A 24,382-nucleotide genomic window follows, 5' to 3' on the forward strand; every position below is an offset into this window, starting at 1 on the left:
ACAGACAGGCTCAGCTCCCTGCCTTCCCCACCTGGCATCTACGTACCTTCCCGCGAGCTTCAGTGGAGGATTCGGCCGGAATGGTGAGGCGACTTCCATCGGGTAAAGCAATCCCTCTGTTGCTGCTCTGGGCTCTGCTTTGCTCTGCACTTGAAGAACTGATTGAAGAGGTGTTTCTGCTTTGGATCGCTCTTTCACAGAGCCGGCACAGGCACGATGGGCCGAATGGCTTCCTTCTGTGCTGTCATCATTATCATGAGGGTCCTGATGTTCCAGGTCCCGAACTTCATGTTAGAGGAGTGGAAGGTGCCTGTGTGTGAGTTCTTTGAACGTGGGGTGGTCGTTGCACACTGGCTACCACACGGGCTGAGCTGAGCAAGGTCTTGATCCAGTGGCAAGGATAACAAGATTAGACGGCTAATCATGTCTGCCATTTGGTGTCTGTTGGAGGGGGTGAACTGGGCCTGGCAATTTGTAGAGCAGCGAGGTGGTGATGTGCCTGGGTAAGTAGCTCTAGAATGTTTGTCCACCCCAAACCCCCTCACCCCACCCCCCCCGTCCCCCGTGGCCTCCATCCCCGAGGAGGCAGAAACACCTCTTCAATCAGTTCTTCAAGTGCAGAGCAAAGCAAAGCCCAGAGCAGCAACAGAGGGATTGCTTTACCCGATGGAAGTCGCCTCACCATTCCGGCCGAATCCTCCACTGAAGCTCGCGGGAAGGTACGTAGATGCCAGGTGGGGAAGGCAGGGAGCTGAGCCTGTCTGTGGATCCAATGCAGGCGGCACTTGGCTGCTGAAAATACCCTGAGAAACGTCTTCCTCTGGTAATCGTGGCCACCATCTTCCCATCAGAGGCAAAGTGTAAAGTAAATGGGTCTTTATATAGATGGGGCCTCAACAGCCCTCCGTCCCTCCCACACTTGGCCTGGGGCCTGCCCTTGGCCTGCCCCGATCATACCTGTGTTTGGTGGGTCATGTTAGTGACGTGGTCTGGCTGTACCCTCAGCACAGGCCCACCCACCGGCAGGGCCTCACGCCTAGAAATGGGGCTGGGATTACCACCACAGCTGCAGGCCTGAAGACCGGCCTCAGGGCCTTCTGGCCGCTGAGCACAAACAGCAGCCAGAATCCATGGGGAGGCTGGAAGAAGAAGATAGCAGCTACCTCCGTTAGGCCTCCCGGACTTTTCTGCCTTCCCTCCTCAGACCTCTGGTCTGAGGGCTTGGTGGAGCAGGCTAAATGCCCAACAGCAACTTCCGCTGGGAGCCCCACACCAAGGCCTTTACTGTTCTGGAGAAGCTGGAGGGAGATGAGGCAGGAAGGCCAGGAATACCCCCTACACACCTTCATTCCATGCCTTGGGTTGGGTGTGGAGCGGGGGGGGGGGGGAGGAGGTAGGGGTGGGGTTTGGGGTGTGGCGGATGGGGAGTTGGGGAGCGGGGGGCTGGAGGGGTTGGGGAGCAGGGGGGAGGGGAAGGGGAAGAAGGGGGTTGGGGAGTGGGGGGGGGGTGTGGAGAGGAAGGGGAGGGGAGGGAGTGGGGGGAGGGGGGTTGGGGAATGGGGGATGGGGAGTGGGGGATGGGGGGGTGGGGGTTGGGGGTGGAGAGTGGGGGATGGGATTGGGGTTTGGGGTTGTGGAGTGGGGGATGGGGGTTGGGGAACGGGGGATGGGGGTTGGGGAGTGGGGGGTTGGGGAACGGGGAATGGAATGTTGGGGAGCGGGGGATGGGGAGTTGGGGAGGTGGGGAGTGGGGGATGGGGGTGGAGAGTGGGGATGGGGGTGGGGAGTGGGTGATGGGGGTTGTGGAGGGGAAGGGGAGGTGGGGGTTGGAAGGTTTGGGAGCTGGGGTGGGGGGGAGTAAGGGGTGGGGGGAGTGGTTGGGAGGGAGTGGAGGGAGGGGTGTGGAATGGGGTTGGGGGGGTTGGGGAGCGGGGTGCGGGAGGGGGTGGGGAGCAAGGGGGGAGGTGGGTGGATGGGGAGTGGGGGGGAGGTGGAGGATGGGGGGTTGCAGAGCGGGGGGGTGGGGGGAGGAAGGGGGTGGGGGGAGAGGGGTGGGGAGTTGAGGAGCGGAGTGGTGGAGGGGAAGGGGGGAGGTGGGTGTGTAGGGAGTGGGGGGGATGGGGGGTTACGGAGCGGGGGGTGGGAGCAGGAAAGGGGTGGGGGGGAGAGGGGTGGGGAGTTGGGGAGCTGGGGGTGGGGGGAAAGGGGGGAGGGGAGGGGTGGGGTTGCGGAGCGGGGGGAGGGGAGAGGGGGGTTGAAGTCCAAGTTCGACATAAAGTGAGCAAAGACTTGACATAAGTCATTCCGCCCCTTTTTAACTCTCCTTTACAGCTGGGAGCTAAGTGTTGCCCGGGGCCATGATGGTTCCCATTGGCTTGTGCTGTGCTAACTGAGAGTTCCTTAAGAGAGACGTTAAGTGGGCTCCAAAGAAGAAACAGACATTTTGATAGAGGCGGAGAGATTGACACTTCGTAATCTAAGTAATATGGAGAATGGCGTGGTTCCAACAGCCCGTAATTCTGCAGCCAGTCTGTGCTCAGCAGTCCATCCATCATTTGTTGAATGTAGCCATGTCTGTACCTCTGGGTTCGGACAGAATTGCGACCTTCTCATCGTCAGGTCTGCTGAGCAAAGCGTAGAGAACTGAGGAGGTTATATAGTAAAATTCGAAGGCAAACGTCATGATAAAGATGTAGAAATTTGTGGCCAAGAACCATTCACAGATGGCTCCTATGTGTTGCTTTATGAGGTCTGGATGGAAAAAAAAGGCCAGATCTGGAACAGAGTTAAGGATAAAACACAACAAACGGCAGATTCCTTTTGAGGTGTGTGCACCAGTATCAACCTTCCTCCCCCACCACACACAGACCTTCCCCCACTTCACTTCCGCTGAAGAGATCCCTGTCTGGAGGCCCGGCTCAGCCATTGGGAGGAGTCTTCATCACCAGGAGTTTAACCTGTGGCTCCCACCAGACCCAACCGCACGACCACGCAGCGCTCTGATACCGATGTTACAAGCAGCTTGTCTTTATCCTCGCCTTGTATCCTCCACCTTAACTCAGAATGCATGAGGAAATGTCCATGGTTAGCCTGACCCTTGACCCAGAGGGGAGTGGAGGAGAATTTTGTTTTTTACATAGCGAGTCATTATGATCTGGAATGCACTGTTGCCCCTCCTATTCTCCTCGTCTCTCCTCCCCCATCTCCTCCTCTCCTCCTATCCCCTCTCCAATCTCCTCTCCTTCGCTCCTCTCTTCCCATCTCCTCTCCTCCCCTTCCATCCCCTTTCCTACCACCGCCTCTCATCCCCCATCTCTTCTCCAGACTCCTCTCCTCCCCAATCTCCTCTCCCATCTCCTCCCCATCCCCTCTTCCCCCCTCTCCCATCTCCTCCCCCCCATCCCATCTCCTCCCCATCCCCTCTCTCCTCCCCTCTCCCCTCCTCCCCCATGCCCTCTCCTTTCCTCTCCTCCCCCCCCCCCCCTCTCCTCTCACAACCACTTGAACTGTGCCAGTACAGCACTCACCCGTCTCAGGAATCCGGTCATTTCATGTTGACATTCCCACAAGGAAGCTTGGTGAATCTCCAGCTTTTGTTCACTGCCTCTCGCAGGTCTCCCCTGGGGCAGTTCCCACAGCTGGTGCCAACCCCTCTCTGCATTTGCTGGGAGCACCTTGTAAACACAATGAGTCCAGACTCTGAACGCCAGCGGGCCTTTCCACCAAGGGGAGCATCACAATGGAGCCCAACCCTGCCCTCACCCAATGACCATCTACAGACCCGATCTGATCAGACTCACCAGGAAGCGCTCCAGAGTCCTGGATGATTTTATTTCCCTGACGTGATGAGGCCAATTGCACCGGGAGTGAGACCATTACAGAACCACGGAGAATTTCTTCGTGAACGGAAAATTAGCAGGGCTCTGGGGAAGGAGCAGGAGGAGTGGGAATACTTGGATCGCTCTTTCAAAGAGCTGGCAGGGGAGCGATGGGCCGAATGGTCTCCTTCCTGTTCTACAAAAAGGGCTCCCTGCAGCTTACTCAGTCTAAATCGAGGCCGGTGACAAAGTTTGAAACCAGCCCTTGTCCAGAACAGTCACAACCAATGAAGGATACAGCAGATGGAAAAGACCACTTGGAAGGTGGTCAGCACGGTGCGTACAGGCGCCAACAAGCATTCCTTTCCCGTTATATGGAGCTTGAATGTTAAAGCAGTCTGTAATATGCAATAAAAACAACCACTGACAAAACACAGCGAGGCCCCGAAGTAGTGCAGCACCATGAGAACCGATGGCTGGAAGAGAAGCAGCTCGTGTTAGTGCACCCAAACATGTTACTTTAATATAACAGCTTACAATTCAAGTCCAAAGTTAGGTTCATGAACGCACAAAGTTGAAGTAACAATCGCAACAAATCCTGGAAGAAGTGACTTACTGTCCAGCTGTGTTGAGCTAATGAAAGAAAACAATTTATTAGGTAATGTCCATTTGACCATCTCCTCTCCTCTCCAAACTCCTCTCCTCCCATTTCATCTCCTCTCCAATCTCCTCTCCTCCTCTCCTCTCTTCCCATCTCCTCTCCTCCTTTCCTCTCTTTCCCTCTCCAATCTCCTCTCCTCTCCCATTTCATCCCTGCCCCCCCATTTCCTCACTTCCCATCAATCCTCATGTCCAACACTCCATTTCCCATCCTTTCTCATTATTCAGGGTGTCGATCCTTTTCACTTCCCGCCCATCAGAATTTCCATTTACCCCATCTCCCACCCATCAGGATGCCCATTTCTTCCAACTCCCATCTTTTAGGACATGACTGCCATCCTTCAGCTCAATCGGAAGATTTTTTCTGAATTTTTCAAATTGCTGATATATACAAAATAGTTTAACAATTGCAAATGTTGCATTCTTCCACTCATTTGCTTATTGTCTATTGAGCGAGTGCAGCAAGTTGGAATCTGGCCTTTCACCTTTGTCTGTGTGTAGGTTCCAACTTGAAATGAGTTTGGGCAGTCTCGGTTTACTCGCTGATAATGGCCCCACATCTGGCAGTACTTGGCCACCTTGCTCCGAGAGGCCACAGGATTGGTCGGTGTGGGGAGCAGAAAACTGTCACACTGGTGCAGTAGGGGGCGCTCTTCTACAGCTAGACTTAAGATTCGGGCTGAGTAGCGGGAGCTTTACTCCGGGGGTAATTTTAACCTAACTCTCCCGAAGGAACACTGAAGGTATCGAGTTCAATGGAAAGGAAAATTGGGCGAAGTGTGGCTGATCCGATGCCGTTAGTTTCCCGCCAGGCGGGTTACGGGTGAAATGACTCCCCCTCTGCTTCTAATCGTGCTATTCCCGATCTCGGGAGTGCTCGAAATGGGAAGCGTTGAATCTCAAGCACTAATATCCCTCATCTCAATGATTGCCAAAAAAAAGTAGGTAAAGTAAAAAGTCCTGCTTTCTGTGTATTTCAGTCACCATCATCATCATAGTCCCTCGGAATCGAGGAAGACTTGCTTCCACTCTAAAAATGAGTTCTTAGGTGACTGAACAGTCCAATATGGGAATCACAGTCTCTGTCACAGGTGGGACAGACAGTGGTTGAGGGAAAGGGTGGGTGGGACTAGTTTGCCGCACGCTCCTTCCGCTGCCTGCACTTGGTTTCTACATGCTCTCAGCGATGAGACTCGAGGTGCTCAGCGCCCTCCCAGATGCACTTCCTCCAACTAGGGCGGGCTTAGGCCAGGGACTCCTAGGTGTCAATGGGGATGTTGCATTTTATCAAGGAGGCTTTGAGGGTGTCCTTGAAGCGGTTCCTTTGCCCATCTTGAGCTCGCTTGCCGTGTAGGAGTTCCGAGTGGAGCGCTTGCTTGGGAAGTCTTGTGTCGGGGCATGCGAACAATATGGCCCGCCCAGCGGAGCTGATCAAGTGTGGTCAGTGCTTCGATGCTGGGGATGTTGGCCTGGACAAGGATGCCATCGAAATGTGATCGCTCCTCTGTCCTTCCCCTCCCCACCCCACTCCACAAAACAAGGGAAGCTGACAAAGAGCGTAAACAGAATTGAGGGTGTGTGATTCTGCAGAGTTGTTATTACTGGTGGAAGTCTTTAAACTGGGGATGACTGACAGAGTTCAGTGTGGTGCAGGTATTTGGAAAAATATTCCCAGGGCCCCTGTGACCAGTCCTTCTGGATTACTTGAAATGCAGCAGGAAGCCGCGTTTTATGAAACATGTGCAGTGTTGTCCAATGCAAATTGCTGACCAGACATAAGTGGCGATACCATTTTAGCCACACGCACTCATTTTAGTGGAAAATACCTGACACACACTCACACAATACGGGTAAGTGCACTTCGCACGTCTGTGTTTACAAAATAAACATCTACCACCATTCAGCAATCAAAGAGGAAACCCACACACAACAACCAAAAAAACGCTCGCTCACTCTGCTTTTCTTCTTACCATTTTACCAGCACACACACAAAAAGGTTCAAGTTGATATGAGTATTGCGATCACAGTCCCTTCATCATCATAGGCAGTCCCTCGGAATCAAGGAAGACTTGCTTCCACTCTTAGCACGAGTCCTTAGGTGGCTGAACAGTCCAATAAAGGAATTACAGTCCCTGTCACAGGTGGGACAGACAGTTGTTGAGGGAAGGGGTGGGTGGGACTGGTTTGCCGCACGCTCCTTCCGCTGCCTGCGCTTGATTTCTGCATGCTCTCGGCGATGAGACTCAAGGTACTCAGCGCCCTCCCGGATGCACTTCCTCCACTTAGGGCGGTCTTTGACCAGGGTCTCCCAGGTGTCAGTGGGGCTGTTGCACTTTATCAGGGAGGCTTTAAGAGTGTCCTTGTAACGTTTCCTCTGCCCACCTTTGGCTTGTTTGCCGTGAAGGCGCTCCGAGTAGAGCGCTTGCTTTGGGAGTCTCCTGTCTGGCATGCAGACTATGTGGCCAATGACGGTGTCTATTGCTCACTTTTTATTAATCAGAAATGCAATTGTCAACAGATGTACTAATGTATTGAACAACATTGTACCAGCAAACCAAAGGAAAGGTGGACTTCTATGCTCCCAATAGCAAGCCCCATATGCGGACTGCTCTTCACTAAAGGAAGACGGGTGCTGGTAATAATCTTTTTACGTCTACTAACAATCTGCCAATTCAAACAACAAAAACAAATGAATTAATTTGATGTGGGATCGCAATCCAGCTCCTTGGCACGGTGGCCATTTTGAATTTCGATTTTAATTCCCGCCCACCGTCAGCCGATCCTGTCATTGTCATGGGAGCACTTACGTTACAGTTTCCAGCGATGAAGCCTCCCACGGATCCAAAGAAGCCTAGGATCATAGCGGCCTTACTCAGCGTAGCCTCATCCGCTTTCCGATCCAGTATCTGAGCATGTCGGAAAATACACACGAGAGCGACTGGAAGAATCAGACCAGGGGCAGGTTACGAAATGGGTTAGTCTGCCTAAAGTCATTTTTAAGTCAGCTGCTCCCTTGTGCACATGTTCCTTCCTAATTTGGCAGCAGTTGGAATCATGGAGGTTTACAGCACAGGAGTACATTCGGCCCATCATGGCTCTTTGCTTGGGAAATCCAAACTAATCCCATCGATCTGTATCCTCATCTGGTTCAAATATTTAGCCATTGTTCCCTTAAAAGATTCAATGGTTTCTTCCTCAAATGTGGCAAAGTTTTGCATGCTCTAATAATATTGGAACTATTTGCTAGCTTGGAACATAAACGGCAACACGAACTGGTTGGGCCAGATTACCTGTTTCCATGCTGTAACCTCCATGTGTAAAAACATTTCTCTTAAATTGACGTCACTGAATTCCCAACCAGGGGAAATAGTTTTTCTCTTTTCACTCAATCAAAATCCTTCAAAATTTTAGAAACCATAAATCTTCTCTTAGCCTTCCGTGCTTCAGTGGAAATCGTCCCAGTACCTCGAGACTCTCCTCCGAACTAGTTCCTCATCCCTACTGTCAGCTACCCACCACCTTTGAAGGTGTTAACCATTGTATTAAGACTTTGTATCCCCATTATAGAGCCCAGTGTCAGCCAGTGGTTCCGTGGGCAGCGCTCTCGCCAAAAGGTTGTGTGTTTAAGTCACACTTCAGAGACTTGAGTACAAAAATCCAGGCTAACACTCCCAGCGCAGTGCTGAGGGAATGCTGCACTGTCGGAGGTGCCGTCTTTCAGATGAGACGGTAAACCGAGGCCCCGTCTGCTCTCTCAGGTGGACATAAAATATCCCAGGACACTATTTCGAAGAAAAGCAGGGGAGTTCTCCCCGGTGTCCTGGCCAATATTTATCCCTCAATCAACATAACAAAATAACAGATTATCGGGTCATTATCACATTGCTGTTTGTGGGAGCTTGCTGTGCACAAATTGGCTGCCGCGTTTCCTACATTACAAGAGTGACTACACTCCAAAAAAGTACTTCATTGGCTGTAAAGCTCCTTGAGACATGTGGTGGATGTGAAAGGCGCTATAGAAATGCAAGTCTTTCTTTATGGTTCGATGCAGAGTAAAGCTCTCTCGACACTGCCCCAACTTGTGTACTGCCCCAAGCACAGAATGGCACCCCCTGTTGCATCAGCTTCAGTCCCCATATTCATATATTTATCCTTGGTTTGCTTAAAAGATTCAATGGTTTCTGTCTCAAATGACGAAAAGCATTCCACGATCTAACAATAGGCACTCCCTGTTGCATCAGCGGCATTCCTCACATGGGCCATGCCTGTGGTTTCCTGGAGTGAAAATACCTATTTAATGCTAATTGCTGCTACATTTTGGATGATTTGGCGATGTTGGACCACATCCACATGGGAATGAATTGAGACTACCTGAGGCAGCTTGATACAGAAAGAAAGACTTGGATTTATATAGCGCCTTTCACGACCACCAGACGTCCCAAAGCGCTTTACAGCCAATTAAGTATTTTTGGAGTGTAGTCACTGTTGTAATATGGAAACACGGCTGCCAATTTGCGCACAGCAAGCTCCCACAAATAGCAACATGATAATGGCCCGATAACCTGTTTTTTTGTTATGTTGATTGAGGAATAAAGGATCCTTATTTAACCGGCAGAGTGAAAAAAGTTTTATGTCATCAGTCTGCACTCGATTAAGACTCAGATCTGAAAAACAGCGCGCTCAATCACTGGAAGTGCAACCTCTCCATAGTGCCCCTCAACCAGGGGATGTGGGGCAGTCTGGTATATGGGTCTGTCTAAGTTAGCGTTTACCTGGGCCGTTGGCATTGTTCAGTCATGAAGTTATCCAGCGTCAATTCAGCTGAGAGAGTGAGAGAGTGTAGGACATGGCCTATTAATGTTGTCATTCACTGGGATACAGGCTGAGAAAGCTACTCACTCTGGTACACAAGTACTACAGTTACCCGGCTCGTACAGCCCGTGCTGACCAATCCAACTCGACAAATTCACTGCTTCGTCAAAGCAATTTCTGAACTCCATTCAGTACAAGATGGATGAACTTTATTTTGCACTGTATTACCGCTGCATAATACTTACATAAAACTGACACTGCGTTGAGCACCGCACTGTAGAGTGAGTTTTCAGGGAGGTTCATCCCACTGGTGCTGAAATAAAGAGCCAAGTGTGAGTATGCAGCCATTGTTCCTTATTGAGCAGAAAGATAGCACAGGTACCAGAATCACACACCGAGTATATACGTGTGAGTGCGGCCGTGGATGAGACATGAGGGCCGATTTTCAGCAAGGCCTCCGCCTGGCCAAGTGCTGCCCAAAGTGCCGCCGATGGCCGCCCAGGTAGCGGGCGGTACTTTGGGCGGGATATTCAGGAAGAAAGTCCCTCGAAGGTCGGCGGGCGGAAAACGGAAGACTTACGCCGCCAATCTGGACGGCAGCGGGCGGGAGGTCGCATTCTCGGCGGCAGAGGCCACTTGCCGCCCAAGTGCCGCCGGGGATGGAGTCGGGCCCACGGAGGGTCGAAGACCCGAAAAAAAAAAAACAACGGCAAAAAATATAAAAAAGTAGCCGAAAACCTCCAGGGGACCCCATCCAGGTAAGTCGCTGCTGAAATTATTTTTTTTAAATAGCTTTTTTTCAGGATCTTCATACTTCACCGTTGGGGACAGACCGGCCTCCAGCCAGCGGCCCACCCCCCGTTCTGCCGCCGAGTCCCGCCGACTCCCGCCCGCAGGAATCTGGGAGCTCGGCGGGCGGGAGCTCAGTTGCGCCACGCGTCCGTCCGCTGACGTCAGCGGGAGCTTCCCAGCGGCTCTCCCCTCCCGCCCGCTCCAGGCCACCCCGAAAGTGGCACTGGGCGGATCTTCAGGAGGAATGTCGCCGGCAGTGAGCGGTGCGTGATGAATTTCGGCCCCATGGACTATTCAGACGGGATCCAGTACCTGAGCTCCTAGACATACACTGACTCTTACAGTGCACTTGCTAGGTTTATTTAATGTACCTGTACCAATATTCGCCAGGAGAAGAAGAAATCACACTTAAATCAAGCCACTCACTTTTATACGATAATCTCTTATTTTATCACCTCAACTCGTTCCCTTATCTGAGTCTGACCTGCACTCTCGTGCTCCACCCTAATGTGAAACAGCTCAAAATGCACTCACCCAACTAGGCCCAAGCCTGTGTGGTTGGGCATTTTTCACACTTCAAGTGACGGTGGTACACATATTTCATGTGCCCACGTCACACTGCACTGAAATCCTGGCAGCAATGTCACTTCTATCAGCAACACAACCTATCCTGGACAAACTAGTCAGCTCCAGTTATGGGTGTACAGACATCATACCGGAGCCGAATGGGGGGTGGGGGGGTGCAGGGGAGGGCGCTCACGGGTTGAAGTATTTGGTTTTCTTTGTGCTGCTAAAATTTCACTGAAACCCTCAGTGACGAACATCTCCACAGACTTCTGTGGTCGGAATGGTATTTCAGACATTTCCCGATGGCCCACTCTAAACCTGGACTGACTGGTTCACAACCGATAGTGCCATCACTGCACCTCAAATGTCTGTAGCTGAAACCATGTGACAGTATGTGCAATGTATTCTCTTCATGGGTTCTTTGCTTAAGAATTCATAGCAACACATTGCCATTAAGAACTAGTTGGATTAGTAGCGAAAGGTTTAACAATCACACGACACATTAGCAGTTCATCCACCAGGCTCACAAGCACCTGCCTCATCGTGGATTCCCCCAACCCAACTGGCTGGCGTTTTATTGGGGCCGAACTCGGTGGACTCACTGCCAGTTGCCGCCGAGTTTTCTGGGCGGTCTCCCCTCCGAGCGAGTTTGGTAGAGGCCTCCCGCTGGCGGGGAGGGAAAACCGCTGGGAAGCGGCCACTGACATCCGCCGGCGCGCAACTCACGTAAGTGTCCTCCCTCCTCCCCGAGCCGCTAGTTTGGTCCGGGCAGGAGTCTGCTGCAGCAGGGGGAATAACCGCCATGTGGAGGCAGGTCGAACCTCAACGGTAAGCATCAAGACCTGCAAAAAAAGGTTAGTAAACTTCTTTTCTTTAGTTTTTTTTCCAGTGATTCAGGTGGATGGGGCCCCCTGAAGGTTTTCTTGTGGTTTTTTTTGGAAATGTTTATTTTTATCAGTTCCCCCCTCCCTGGGCCCGACTCAATCCTTGGCGGTACTTTGCCGAGGATTGCATTTACCGCCGAGATTGGGAGCTCCTGCCCGCTGCCGCCCAGATTCATGGCGTAAGTTCTATTTTTGCCGCCGGGCGGTCTTTCTTGGACATTTTCATGAAAGTTCCGCCCAAAGTACCGTCAGGATCGGAGCGGGCGTTTGGGCGGTACTTGGGCGGAACTTAGCTTCCACCAAGTTCGGGGCCATTGAATCTTGTGAACATCATGTGACTGGCTAAGCCACTCCCAACTCAACAGCTCTACAACTATTTTAGTTTAAACAATAATCAAGTGCCCCCTGATTAAAGGGGGCACTAAAACCGACAATTAAACAAATTAAACTTTTAACATTAAATGGGTCAAATTAAAATTTGGTTGCCGGGGGTGATGATGCACTCCAATCCCTCCGGTGCCCACCTCTCACGGAAGGCCGCAAGCGTACCGGTGGACACCGCTTGCTCCATCTCCAGGGACACCCTGGCTCGGATGTAACCGCGGAAGAGAGGCAGGCAGTCAGGCCGAACGACCTCCTTGACCGCCCGCTGCCTGGACTGGCTGATGGCCCCCTTGGCCGTGCCCAGGAGCAGTCCTACAAGGGAGGCCCTTGGACCTACCCGCTCCCCTCCGCACAGGGTACCCAAAGATCAGGAGTGTGGGACTGAAGTGCAGCCAGAAATTGAGGAGCAGCCCCTTTAAATAATGGAACAGGGGCTGCAACCTCGCACACTCCATAAAAACGTGGAACACGGACTCTTCCAGACTGCAGAAATTTCAGGCGGCCTGGGAGCCCGTGAACCGACTTAAAAACTGCCCCGTGCACCATCCTCCAGGGCAAGTCCCCGATAAATAGTGGGAGGACTCCCGCGTAGAGAGCAGTCCATTGAAAACCCCTCAACTGCTTTACAACTATTGCGTTCTCTACAAACCTGCGAGCATACTCACAGGTGCATATATTACAGTATGGAAAGGAATTCAGCCTCCTGAGTCCCAAGAGGCCGTTGTATCCAAGTCAAGACTCAGACACATCTCCACATTTGGGTTGTCATGGGGAGTTCATCTCGCTGAACTGTAAATAGCACAAGCTGTAATTCCACTCCTGTCTCAACACAACAGCAGAGACCCTGGTGGGGTGGGGATTCTGCCCTCTTAGGGCTACTAACCCTTCAGGAGTCTCCAGGAATTAAAGATTAATCTTTAGAACACTGCAGCCAGTAACCACAGAGGAAATTCATAGGGGCATTCAAATAAAACAAAAGGATATATTTGCTTTGGAGGCAGTTCAGAGAAGGTTCACTAGGTTGATTCCGGGGATGAGGGGTTGACTTATGAGGAAAGTTTGAGTGGGTTGGGCCTCATTGTAATTCAGAAGAATGAGAGGTGATCTTATCGAAATATATAAGATTGAGGGGGCTTGACAAGGTGGATGCAGAGAGGATGTTTCCACTGATAGGGGAGACTAGAACTAGAGGGCATGATCTTAGAATAAGGGGCCGCCCATTTAAAACTGAGATGAGGAGAAATTTCTTCTCTCAGAGGGTTGTAAATCCTCAGAGGGTTGGAATTCGCTGCCTCAGAGAGCTGTGGAAGCTGGGACATTGAATAAATTTAAGACAGAAATAGACAGTTTCTCAAAAGAGAGGGGGATAAGGGGTTATGGGGAGCGGGCAGGGAAGTGGAGTTGAGTACTTGATCAGATCAGCCATAATCTTATCGAATGGTGGAGCAGGCTCGAGGGGCCGTATGGCTGACTCCTGCTCCTATTTCTTATGTTCTTATAAATGGTGCCTTTGTTTAAATAAAAACAGAAAATGCTGGAAATCTCAGCCAGTCAGGCAGTATCTGTGGAGAGAGAAACAGAGTTAACGTTTCAGGTCGATGACCCTTCATCAGAACTGGAAAAAGTAAGAGATGTGACAGGTTTTAAGCAAGTGCAGGGGCAGGGAAAGAGGGGGAGGGGAGGGGAAGGAAAGAACAAAAAGGGGAGGTCTGTGGTAGGGTGGAAGGCAGGAGAGATTAAATGACCAAAGGGATGATGGTGCGAGGCAAAAGAAGATGGTAATGGGACAAGTTAAGAACCAAAAGATGGGTCTTGAAGACGTGTAATCATCATCATAGGCAGTCCCTCGAAATCGAAGATCAGGCCCTCAAATCTGCCACCAAGCTCATGGTCTACAGGGCTGTAGTGAAGAGGTGTAAACGAGAATAGCAGAATCATTACCAACAGTTGTCTTCCAAAAAAATGGGGGCTGAGGTTATGATCTGAAATTGTTGAACTCGATGTTGAGTCCAGAAGGCTGTAAAGTGCCTAAACAAAAGATGAGGTGCTGTTCCTCGAGCTTGCGTTGAGCTTCAATGGAACAGTGCAGGAGGCCGAGGACAGGGAGGTCAGAGTGGTAGTGGAGTGGAGAAGTAAAGTTACGGACTGAACGGAGATGTTCCGCAAAGCGGTCACCCAATCTACGCCTGGTGTCCCCAATGTAAAAGAGACCACATTGTGGGCAGCGAATGTGGTATACTAAATTGCAAGTAAATCGCTGTTTCACCTGGAAGGAGTGTTTGAGGCTCTGGACAGTGGGAAGGGAGGAGTTGAAAGGGAAGGTGTTGCATCTCCTGCGCTTGCACGGGAAGGTTCTGTGGGAAGGAAAGGGAGTGTTGGGGGTGATTGAGGAGTGGACCAGGATGTCACGAGGGAGCGGTCCCTTCAGAATGCTGAGAGGGGAGGGGAGGGAAAGATGCGTTTGGTGGTGGGATCATGCTGGAGGTGGCGGAAATGGCGGAGGATGACCCGTTGAAAGTGCAGGACAGTGGGGTGGAAGGTGAGGACAAGGAGAATCCTGGCATAGTTCTGGGAGGGACGGGAAAGGAGTGAGAGCAGAATTGTGGGAACTGGAAAAGACACGGATAAAGGCCATGTCAACCGCTGCGGAGGAGATTCCTCAGTTGAGGAAAAAGGAAGACATATTGGAAGCACTGGTATGGAAGGTGGCATCGTCTGAACAGATGCAACAGAGACGTAGAAACTGGGAGGATGGAGTAGATTCCTTTCAGGAGCGGGGTGGAGGAAGTTTGGTCCAGGTAGCCTTGGGGGTCAGTGGATTTGTAGTGGATCTTGTCATCAGCCTTTCACCAGAAATGGAGACAGAGAAGTCGAGGAAGGGAAGGGACCAGTCAGATATGGACCATGTGAAGGTGAGGGAAGGGGGGAAATTGGAAGCAAAGTTGATGGAATTTTCTAGTTCAGGGCGAGAGCAGGAAATGGCACCGATAGTCATCAATGTACCGGGAAAAGAGGTGAGGGAGGGGACCCAAGTAGGACTGGAACAAAGAATGTTCCACATATCCCATGTAAAGGCAGGCATAGCTAGGACCCACATGCGTTCCCATAGCAACACCTTTAATTTGAGAAAGTGAGTGGAATCAAAAGAGAAGTTGTTCAATGTGAGAACAAGTTCAGCCCGGAGGAGGAGGCTGGTGGATGGGGACTGGTCGGGCCTCTGCTCGAGGAAGAGGCGGAACACCCTCAGGCCGTCCTGGTGGGGGGATGGAGGTGTAGAGGGAAGGACATCCATGGTGAAGGTTGTTTGTTTTACTTTCTTTGAACAAGTTTGTTTATCACTGAAAATAATATTGGAGATGGGAATAAAGGCTGTTTTGCTGACAGTCAAGATACACCCAACTGGGTAACAAAACGTTTATTCACAAAGCACTTACAGCACAGAAACAGGCCACTCAGCCCAACGGCTTCGTGCTGGCGTTTATACTCCACACAAGCCTGCTCCGAGCCTAACCCCATCAAATTATCGCTGTGATTATGTGCACGATCATTTTTGTGTCCTTCTGCGCGTACGTGGCGTAGACTCCGCCCCTTTTTGCACATGCGCCCTCGATCCGGTCGCACATGCGCAGTACGGTACGAGGAAGCTGGAGGCGGGGCCAAACCATGTTGCCGAGCTTGGAGCTCGAGCCTGACCCTGTTACTGGGGCTTTTGAGTTGTCTATCGGAAATCAGTGACTGTACTGAAGGAGCCTTCAGGACTTTTGCCGAGAATATCGCTGTGATTGTCTACACAAACATTTCCACAGCCTTCTGAGAGTGAGAGTAAACTAGAGGTTGGGAGGGAGAGAGAGAGTGGGGCTGAGAGAGAGAGAGACTGGGGCAGAGAGAGACTGGGGCAGAGAGAGGCTGCAGCAGAGAGAGAGTGAGAGACTGGGGCAGAGAGAGAGAGAGACTGGGGCAGAGAGAGAGAGACTGGGGCAGAGAGAGAGAGAGGGAGACTGGGGCGGAGAGAAAGAGATGGGGCAGAGAGAGAGAGAGTGGGGGAGAGAGAGAGAGAGAGAGACTGGGGGAGAGAGAGGGAGAGTGGGGCAGAGAGAGACTGGGGCAGAGAGAGAGAGGGGGAGACTGGGGCGGAGAGAGAGAGAATGGGGCAGAGAGAGAAAGAGAGAGAGAGTGGGGCAGAGAGAGACTGGGGCAGAGAGAAAGAGCGAGGGGGGCAGAGAGAGAGAGACTGGAGCAGAGAGAAAGAGAGAGACTGGGGCAGAGATAGAGAGAGAATGGGGGAGAGAGAGCGAGAGACTAGGGGAGAGGGAGAGAGAGAGAGCCTGGGGAGAGAGAGAGACTGGGGGAGAGTAAGAGACAGAGAGTGGGATGAGAGAGAGAGTGGGGAGAGAGAGTGGGATGAGTGAGAGAGAGTGGGGAAGAGTGAGAGAGAGAGAGAGAGAGAGAGAGTGGGGGGGGATGGAGAATGAGGGAGAGAAAGAGTTGGATGAGTGAGAGAGTGGGGGCGAGTGAGAGAGTGGGAATGGAGAGAAAGAATGGGGAGGGGGTGAGAGAGAGCGGGGGAGGGGGAGAGAGAGTGGGGGAGGGGGAGAGAGTGAGGGGAGAGTGAGAGTGAGGGAGAGAGAGTGGGGGAGAGTGAGGGGCAGAGAGAGATTGGGAGGAGGCAGAGAGAGAGGGGACGGGGAGAGAGGATCAGAGGGGAGAGAGAGAAAGGGAATTCAGGGAGAAGAGATCAGGAACTCGGTGGGGCGGAGTTGGGGGGGGAGTGGATGGTGGAGGGGGGGGGGTAAAAAGCACGGAGAGCTCACTGGAAATGACGAAAGAATGTGATCCACGTCTAAGTGGGTAGAGAGCGAGAACATGATCCAGATGGAAAGATGTATCACGTCCTTCCAACCCACACCTCCTTTACACACGCACCACACTCACTCTCTCCCCCGACACCTGGCTGATTTCTTGGAAAGCTCGGTGTGTGTGTGGCAAGTGTCATCATTGGACTGGACGAAATTCAGAAGTCACGACACTGCCTCTATTCACTTCATAACCAATAAACCCGTTAAACTTGCATAGAACCTTGGTTGTATACTAGACTCTTCTAACAAAGAGCTTGCATTTATATAGCGGCTTTCACAACCTCAGGACGACCCAAAGTGTTTCATAGACAATTAAGTACTTTTGAAGTGCAGTCACTGTTACAATGTAGGAAACGTGGCAGCCAATTTGCGCACAGCAAGGTTCCACCAACAGCAATGTGATAATGACCAGATAACCTGTGTTACTGAAGTTGGTTAGGGGATAAATGGGATCTTTTACGTCCACCTGAGAGGGCTGGTTTAATGTCTCATCTGAAACATGGCATTATGGTGTCAGCCTTCATTGAGCGCGTAAGTGCTCAGGAGCGGGGCTTGTACCCATAAACTTCTGACTCAGCAGCAAGAATGCCAGCACTGAGCCACGGCTGGCGCCTGCTTTAAGACTGATTAAAAAAAGATCAACTGCTGCACAAGTGAGAATTGGAAAGAAACGCAGCAAATGAACCCGAGGTAAAGGTGAGAAGCTGAGGCCTAAGTGCTAAGTGGCTGGTTTGGCCCAAACAGATTTTGAACTTGATATAAGGGCGGGGGGGGGGAAACTGCCCCCTTTTTATGGCCTGTTTCCACCCCGTGGCGACCCCCTTACCTCCCAATGGCGATCCCTTTACTGCCCGGCGGGTGAAATTACCCCGCAGGAGCGCGGCCGCGACCAGTCAGTGCCCCCTCGACAGCTTCGCTCGGCGGGAAGCTGCCAGTGGCTGGGCGATGCAGCCGCCCTTAAACGGGAGAGCGCACTGCCGCGGCCGCCATTTTGTTTTATTTATCGGCCGACTCCTGAGTCAGCCCGACAATGGCGGCCGCTGGTCCAGCCAAACCCCTCCCTGGTGGCCCAGTGGGCTCCACGCCGGCCTCGCAGCATCCCTCCCCTTTAAGTGATGGATACCGCCCCACTCCCTCGCAGCGTCCCTCCCCTTTAAGTGGTGGGCACTGCCCCGCTCCCTCGCAAACCCGCCCCAAAGTGTTGGGCGGCGGTGTCAGAGCCCAATTTTCTGGCTTCTTCTTACCAGGCGGTAAATTTCCAGTTAATTCCCCAATTTCCCGCTGAGGGCAATTTCGGCCCCAAGATATCCTGCAGGAGGGGAGTGGGGAGTGAGGCAAATTCTAGTCGAGTGTTAGACTGATCATTCATTTTTCTGGTGTTTAGGGTACGTCAATTCACTGGGAGCAGTTGAGGCCAGTTCAGTATTGGTACACAGACTAACAGTGGGCCTTGACCCAAGGCAGCCTGATTAAATTAGCGACGTCAATTCTGAACCCAAGATTGTGTCGGAAGGTCATGGATTCAAGCCACACTGCAGGATTTGGAGCACATAATCTAGATTGACACTTCAACGCAAAACTGAGAGAGCGCTGCATAATGGGAGCTAAGACTCTAAACGTCTGCCTATTCAGATGAAGGTAAAAGTTCCCACAGACAAAATACAGAACAAGGGATTTCCTTTGATGTGCTGGCCAACATTTATCCTCCAACCACCACCACTAAAAACAGACTAATTGGTCATTTCTCATTTGCTGTTTGTTGGGCCTTGATGTGCACAAATCGGCAGCCGTGTTTCCTACTTTCTAACAAAAGTAACTCATCGTGAAGCACTTCGGGACTTCCTGAGGACACAACAGCCATAAATGCAAAAGCAAAATACTGCGGATGCTGAAATCTGGATTAAAAACAGAAAATGCTGGAAATCTCAACAGGTCAAGCAGCATCAGTGCAGAGAGAAACAGAGTTAATGTTTCGGGTCAATGACCCTTCGTCAGAACTGGAGAATGTTTGGAAAGAACGGATTCTTAACTCGTACTGAAAGGGGGAGGAGTAGAAAGAACAAAAGGGAAGGTCTGTGATAGGTTGGAAGACAGGAGAGATTAGAGAGACAAAAGGGATGATGGCCCAAATTCAAATGGTAATACCAGGAATTAGAAAAACATTAGTCAAGATGGCGGGATAATGACCAGCGGTCATTAGAGACATGGAGAGAAAAAGAAAGAAACAGGCTCTGGGGTGGGACAAAGATTGGCAGCGGCTACACTCTGAAATTGTTGAACTCAATGTTGAATCCAGAAGGCTGTAAAGTGCCTAAACGAAAGATGAGGTGCTGTTCCTTGAGCTTGCGTTGAGCTTCTTTGGAACGGTGTAGGAGGCCGAGGACGGAGAGGTCAGAGTGGGAGTGGAGTGGAGAATTAAAGTGACAGGCAACTGGAAGCTCGGGGTCACGCTTACGGACTGAACGGAGGTGCTCCACAAAGCAGTCACCCAATCTACGTTTGGTCTCCCCAGTGTAGAGGAGACCACATCGTGAGCAGCGAGTACAGTATACTGAATTGCAAGAAGTACAAGTAAATCGCTGTTTCACCTGGAAGGAGTATTTGGGGCCCTGGATAGTGGGAAGGGAGGAGGTAAAAGGGCAGGTGTTGCATCTCCTGCACTTGCACAGGAAAGTGCCATGGGAAGGGGAGGGGGTGCTGGGGGTGACTGTGGAATGGACCAGGGCATCGCAGAGGGAGCAGTCCCTTTGGAATGCTGAGAGGGGAGGGGACGGGAAGATGTGATTGGTGGTGGGATCATGCTGGAGGTGGTGGAAATGGCGGAGAATGATCGTTTAAGGTGGAGGCTGGTGGGGTGAAAGGTGAGGACAAGGGAAGCCCTGTCGTGGTTCTGGGAGGAAGGGGAAGGGGTGAGAGCAGAGGTGCAGGAAATAGAACGGACACGGTCGAGGACCATGTCAACCACGGCGGAGGGGAATCCTCGATTGAGGAAAAAGGAAGACATGTCCGAGGCACTAGTGTTGAAGGTGGCGTCGTCAGAGCAGATGTGACGGAGACGGAGAAACTGGAAGAATGGAATAGAGTCCTTACAGGATGCGGGGTGGGAGGATGTGTCGTCCAGGTAGCTGTGGGAGTCAGTGGGCTTATAGTGGATACCGGTCGAAAGCCTATCCCCAGAGATGGAGACGGAGAAGTCGAGGAAGGGAAGGGAAGAGTCGGAGATGGACCATGTGAAGGTGAGGGAAGGGTGGAAATTGGATGCAAAGTGAATGAAGTTTTCAAGTTCAGGTAGAGAGCAGGAAACGGCACCGATAGTCATCAATGTACCGGAAAAAGAGGCGAGGGAGGGGACCCGAGTAGGACTGGAACAAAGAATGTTCCACATATCCCACGAAAAGGCAGGCATAGCTAGGACCCACGCGGATTCCCATAGCAACACCTTTAATTTGAAGTGGAGTATAATATAAATGCAAGTTCTTTCTCTATGTTGACAAAGAAAGAAATGCTGCATGAACTCCATGTGAAAGGCTCCCTTATAATCCTTTTGCCATCGGAGGGTACAACCTTTGATCGTGATCATTCTCTGTTTGATTTGTTAATAAGCACAGGCCAGCTCAAACTATCCAGGTGAATTTACATAACGATTTGTCTATATTAACCTTGGGCCCTTGTACAACATAGATTTAGACGGTCATTGACATCTTGAGCATTCTCTGACTGTATATGCACGACAACTCGATATTTTGTACAGCATGGGGCTGAAATTGCCCCTCTCCTTAAAACCTGCTACCGCCGCAAATCGGTGGCCTCGCTGTGGAGTGGAGTGACCAGCGACTTTTGGTGGGATGGCCGCTGAGAGCCCAATTGCCCTCGCGAGGTTTCCCGGTGGTGCCCCGATCCCTCCCTTACCGCTCCACTGCCGCCGATCGGTGTTAAGCGCATCATCACCGTGCACACCGCTGATCTACCCCCCCCTCCCCCGACAGCGACATTTCCCTCGGAAAATCTTCGGCCCGCCCAGCGATACCAAAACGAGCTTTCACCCGGTGGTCCAGTCAGGCTGTGGCCTTCTACAGCGACGGTGCGGCTTCCCTTAAAGGGGAGGGTGCACTACCACTGCCGCCATGTTTTTTTTGTCGGCCCGACAATTATACCCCCCCGGGTTCGGCCGGGCCACCAACAGGCAGCGTGGCATCCCCTCTTGGGTGCCAGGCCGCTGGCCTGGCTCAGTGGCCCGAAGTTTTAAAAGCGCGGAGGCTCTCCCCTTTAAGCGAAGGGGAGGGCCGTGGTGACACAGTGCCGTGATGACATCATCGCGGAGGTCACTCCGCACCGCCCCCAACCCCCGCCCCTCAGGTGTAGTCACCACCCCCATTATAACCGACTTCTGGATCAAAACAAAAAAAAACAAAGAGCTGGATGTCGCGCAAGAGGTGACCTGACCTCAGCTGCTGTAAAAAATAACAGCCCGTTTCGAGCGGGGAGCAATTTCTACCCCCCTGTGATTTGTACTCTGTGTCTTCATTTGATAAAAACCTACAGCACACAAGGAGGCCATTCAGCCCACCGTACACGTGCCGGCCCTTTGAAAGAGCTAAATATCGAGTCGTCATGCATACACTTTTAGAGAATGCCCACGAGGTCGAAGCACCTTTGACCTTATCCCCAACAACAATTTGCATCTCGGTTTGATGGGGTTTTTCCTGGCCTCACTCTGAAATCTAAGATTCCGTCCCCTTATTCTGGATTCTCCTGTTAAGACACCTTTCGAATTTGTCAATTATTTTCGGGTGAGAATACTGCCACAGTGACACCAACCTTCATCCTGCTTCATTATATATTGCTGCTATTCAGCTTTAAGTGAACAGTGAATACTGCCTTTGCTTTTAGTTGCCTCTTAATGGGAACTTTCCAGTCAAGAACCAAACATCTGCTTTTCTATGTTTTTATGTTTCTCCAGGAAACTGTGTTGAAAGCCCAGGGCGTTGCCCCACGTCTATTAGCGGCTGCGGACTGGAATGAGGAACGATTCACAGAAACATGATAAATGACAGGAAAGGAAACTGCACAATTGGAACCAGATCAGAGACTTTTTAACTGGCTGCTTTCTGCCTACAGTGCTCCACCTTCAGTGTGCCAGTGCAGCTTTCAGCGGCCTGAGGAAGAGAGTGTTTGAAGACCAGGACCTCAAACCCAGCACCAAGCTCATGGTCTACAGAGCAGTAGTGATACCTGCCCTTCTATATGCTTCAGAGACATGGACGATGTACAGCAGGCACCTCAAAGCACTGGAAAAGTATCACCAGTGCTGCCTCCGCAAGACCCTGCAAATCCATTGGCAGGATAGGCGCACCATAGTCAGTGTTCACGCTCAGGCCAACATCCCCAGCATTGAGGCATTGACCACGCTCGATCAGCTCCGATGGACGGGCCATATTGTCCGCATGCCCGATACTAGACTCCCGAAACAAGCTCTCTACTCCCAGCTACGTCACGGCAAGCGAGGCCCGGGAGGGCGGAGAAAACCCTGGAAAAGCCTCCTTGAAAAAATGTAACATCCCCACCAACTCTGGCCCAAGACCGCCCAAAGTGGAGGAGAAGCATCCGAGAAGGCGCTGAACACCTCGAATCTCTTCGCCGGGAGCACGCGGAAGTCAAGAGCAAACAGCGGAAGGAGCCCGCGACAAATCAAGCACCCCACCCACCCGTCCCTCCGACCACCCCCTGCCTCACCTGCGACAGAAATTGTAGAATCATAGAATCATAGAAATTTACAGCACGGAAGGAGGCCATTGTGGCCCATTGTGTCTATGCCAGCCTAATCCCACTATCTAGCTCTTGGTCCGTCGTCCTGTAGGTTACGTCACTTTAAGTGCACATCCAAGTATTTTTTAAATGTGGTGTGGGTTTCTGCCTCTATCACCCTTTCAGGCAGTGAGTTCCAGACCCCCACCACCCTCTGGGTGAAGACATTCCCCCTCATATCCCCTCTAAACCTCCCCCCCCAATCCCGCATTGGTCTCATCAGTCACCTTAGAACTCGTATTAGTGTGGAAGCAAGTCATCCTCGACTGCGGGGGACTGCCTTAGAAGAAGAAGCAGTGCCGTGACCAACAGTGTCTGACACTAGACTATCGTCAGTACGCTGGGTTCGAAATGTGACCTTTGCACTGGCAGATCTCAGTGGCTCATCATCATCATCATCTTCGTGTTCCGGTTTTATGTAATAAAATGTCGCAGTTATAGATGGAGAGCACATTTAGGTAAGATTATCAAAGGCTTGGCCCAAAAGATGAGGTTGGAAGGAAACTTTTGAAAGTAGGCAGAGATGCAGGGAGCTGGTTCCAGAGCGTGCGGGGAAGGGCAGGGAGGGGGCTTGAGGATGATGTACAGGGGACAGAATCAGAGTGGGATTAATATAATCAGAGAGTCATTTGTGATATCAGACAAGCCGCATCAATGTGCCAATAATCTCTCCCACTGCGCTGCCTTTCTTTAATCAGGCAAGGGCCGTTGCTATGGCAACCACGCCTCTTTAATAAATAGTGTAAAAACCGAACAATCTCCTTCACATTGATTGCGGATGTAACAATGAAGAGCGCTGGGGAAAGAAACTAAACCGAGCGAGCGTGCAGACACTTCATAACATCGAGGTGTCCATGGATACAGCAATCTGCATGTTACATTGTAAACCGAGATTCGGCTGTTTCAAATTAAATCAGGCCTGATATCAGCCTCAGGACATCATGCACACCCTCAGAGCACTGACACGCAGCTGCTGTTCCATTGCGTACGGGTGCAGCTGACTGCAGATGTGTGTGGTCCATTCCCTCAACTGCCCTCCGTACGAGGAAAGTAAGAACTCATATTTATATAACTCTTTTCCTGTCTTCAAGGCGGCCTTAAGAGCCCGACCACCAATCATTTACTTTTGAAGTGCAGCCACAGTTGTCCCAACACTAACATTAGCGACCTCATCCAGGTCAACATCCCCAACATCGAAGCACTGACCACACTCCACCAGCCCCGTTGGGCAGGCCCATATCGTTCGCATGCCTGACACGAGGCTCCCAAAGCAAGCGCTCTACTCGGAACTCCTTCACGGTAAACGAGCCAAAAGTGGGCAGAGGAAACGTTACAGGGACACCCTCAAAGCCTCCCTGATAAAGTGCAACAAGCCCACCGGCACCTGGGAGTCCCTGGCCAAAGACCGCCCTAGTGGAGGAAGTGCATCCGGGAGGGCGCTGAGCACCTCGAGTCTCATCGCCAAGAGCATGCAGAGATCAAGCGCAGGCAGCAGAAAGAGCGTGCGGCAAACCAGTCCCACCCACCCTTTCCCTCAACGACCATCTGTCCCACCTGTGACAGGGACTGTGGTTCTCATATTGGACTGTTCAGTCACCTAAGGACTCATTTTTAGAGTGGAAGCAAGTCTTCCTCGATTCCGAGGGACTGCCTATGATGAAACAGTAGAGCATGGATATAGAGGAGAGAAGTCGAGACCTGACTGAATCCGATGGGGCCATTTTACACTCCGCACTCCCGGGATGGGGTTTTGCCCAACAGGAGCATACACTGGCGATTTGGGAATGTGGTAGCCACAATTTTC

The 24,382-nt window shown here is 51.5% G+C and overlaps 1 protein-coding gene across 1 annotated transcript in view; it reads right to left on the bottom strand.

Moving 5' to 3' along the window:
• Positions 1-2,059: 2,059 nt before the first annotated feature.
• Positions 2,060-24,382, bottom strand: part of LOC139234915 (transmembrane protein 150A) — a 58,779-nt gene continuing 36,456 nt past the window's right edge. Inside the window, exons 4-7 of the mRNA XM_070865793.1 lie at positions 9,536-9,603; positions 7,286-7,416; positions 4,117-4,294; positions 2,060-2,775 (exon numbers count right to left, since the gene is read on the bottom strand). Coding sequence (XP_070721894.1) covers positions 2,552-2,775; positions 4,117-4,294; positions 7,286-7,416; positions 9,536-9,603 — 601 coding nt within the window. The 3' untranslated portion in view covers positions 2,060-2,551. The remainder of the gene's footprint in view (positions 2,776-4,116; positions 4,295-7,285; positions 7,417-9,535; positions 9,604-24,382) is intronic.

The sequence above is a fragment of the Pristiophorus japonicus genome, chromosome 22 (genome assembly GCF_044704955.1).
Source record: "Pristiophorus japonicus isolate sPriJap1 chromosome 22, sPriJap1.hap1, whole genome shotgun sequence".
NCBI lineage: Eukaryota > Metazoa > Chordata > Chondrichthyes > Pristiophoridae > Pristiophorus > Pristiophorus japonicus.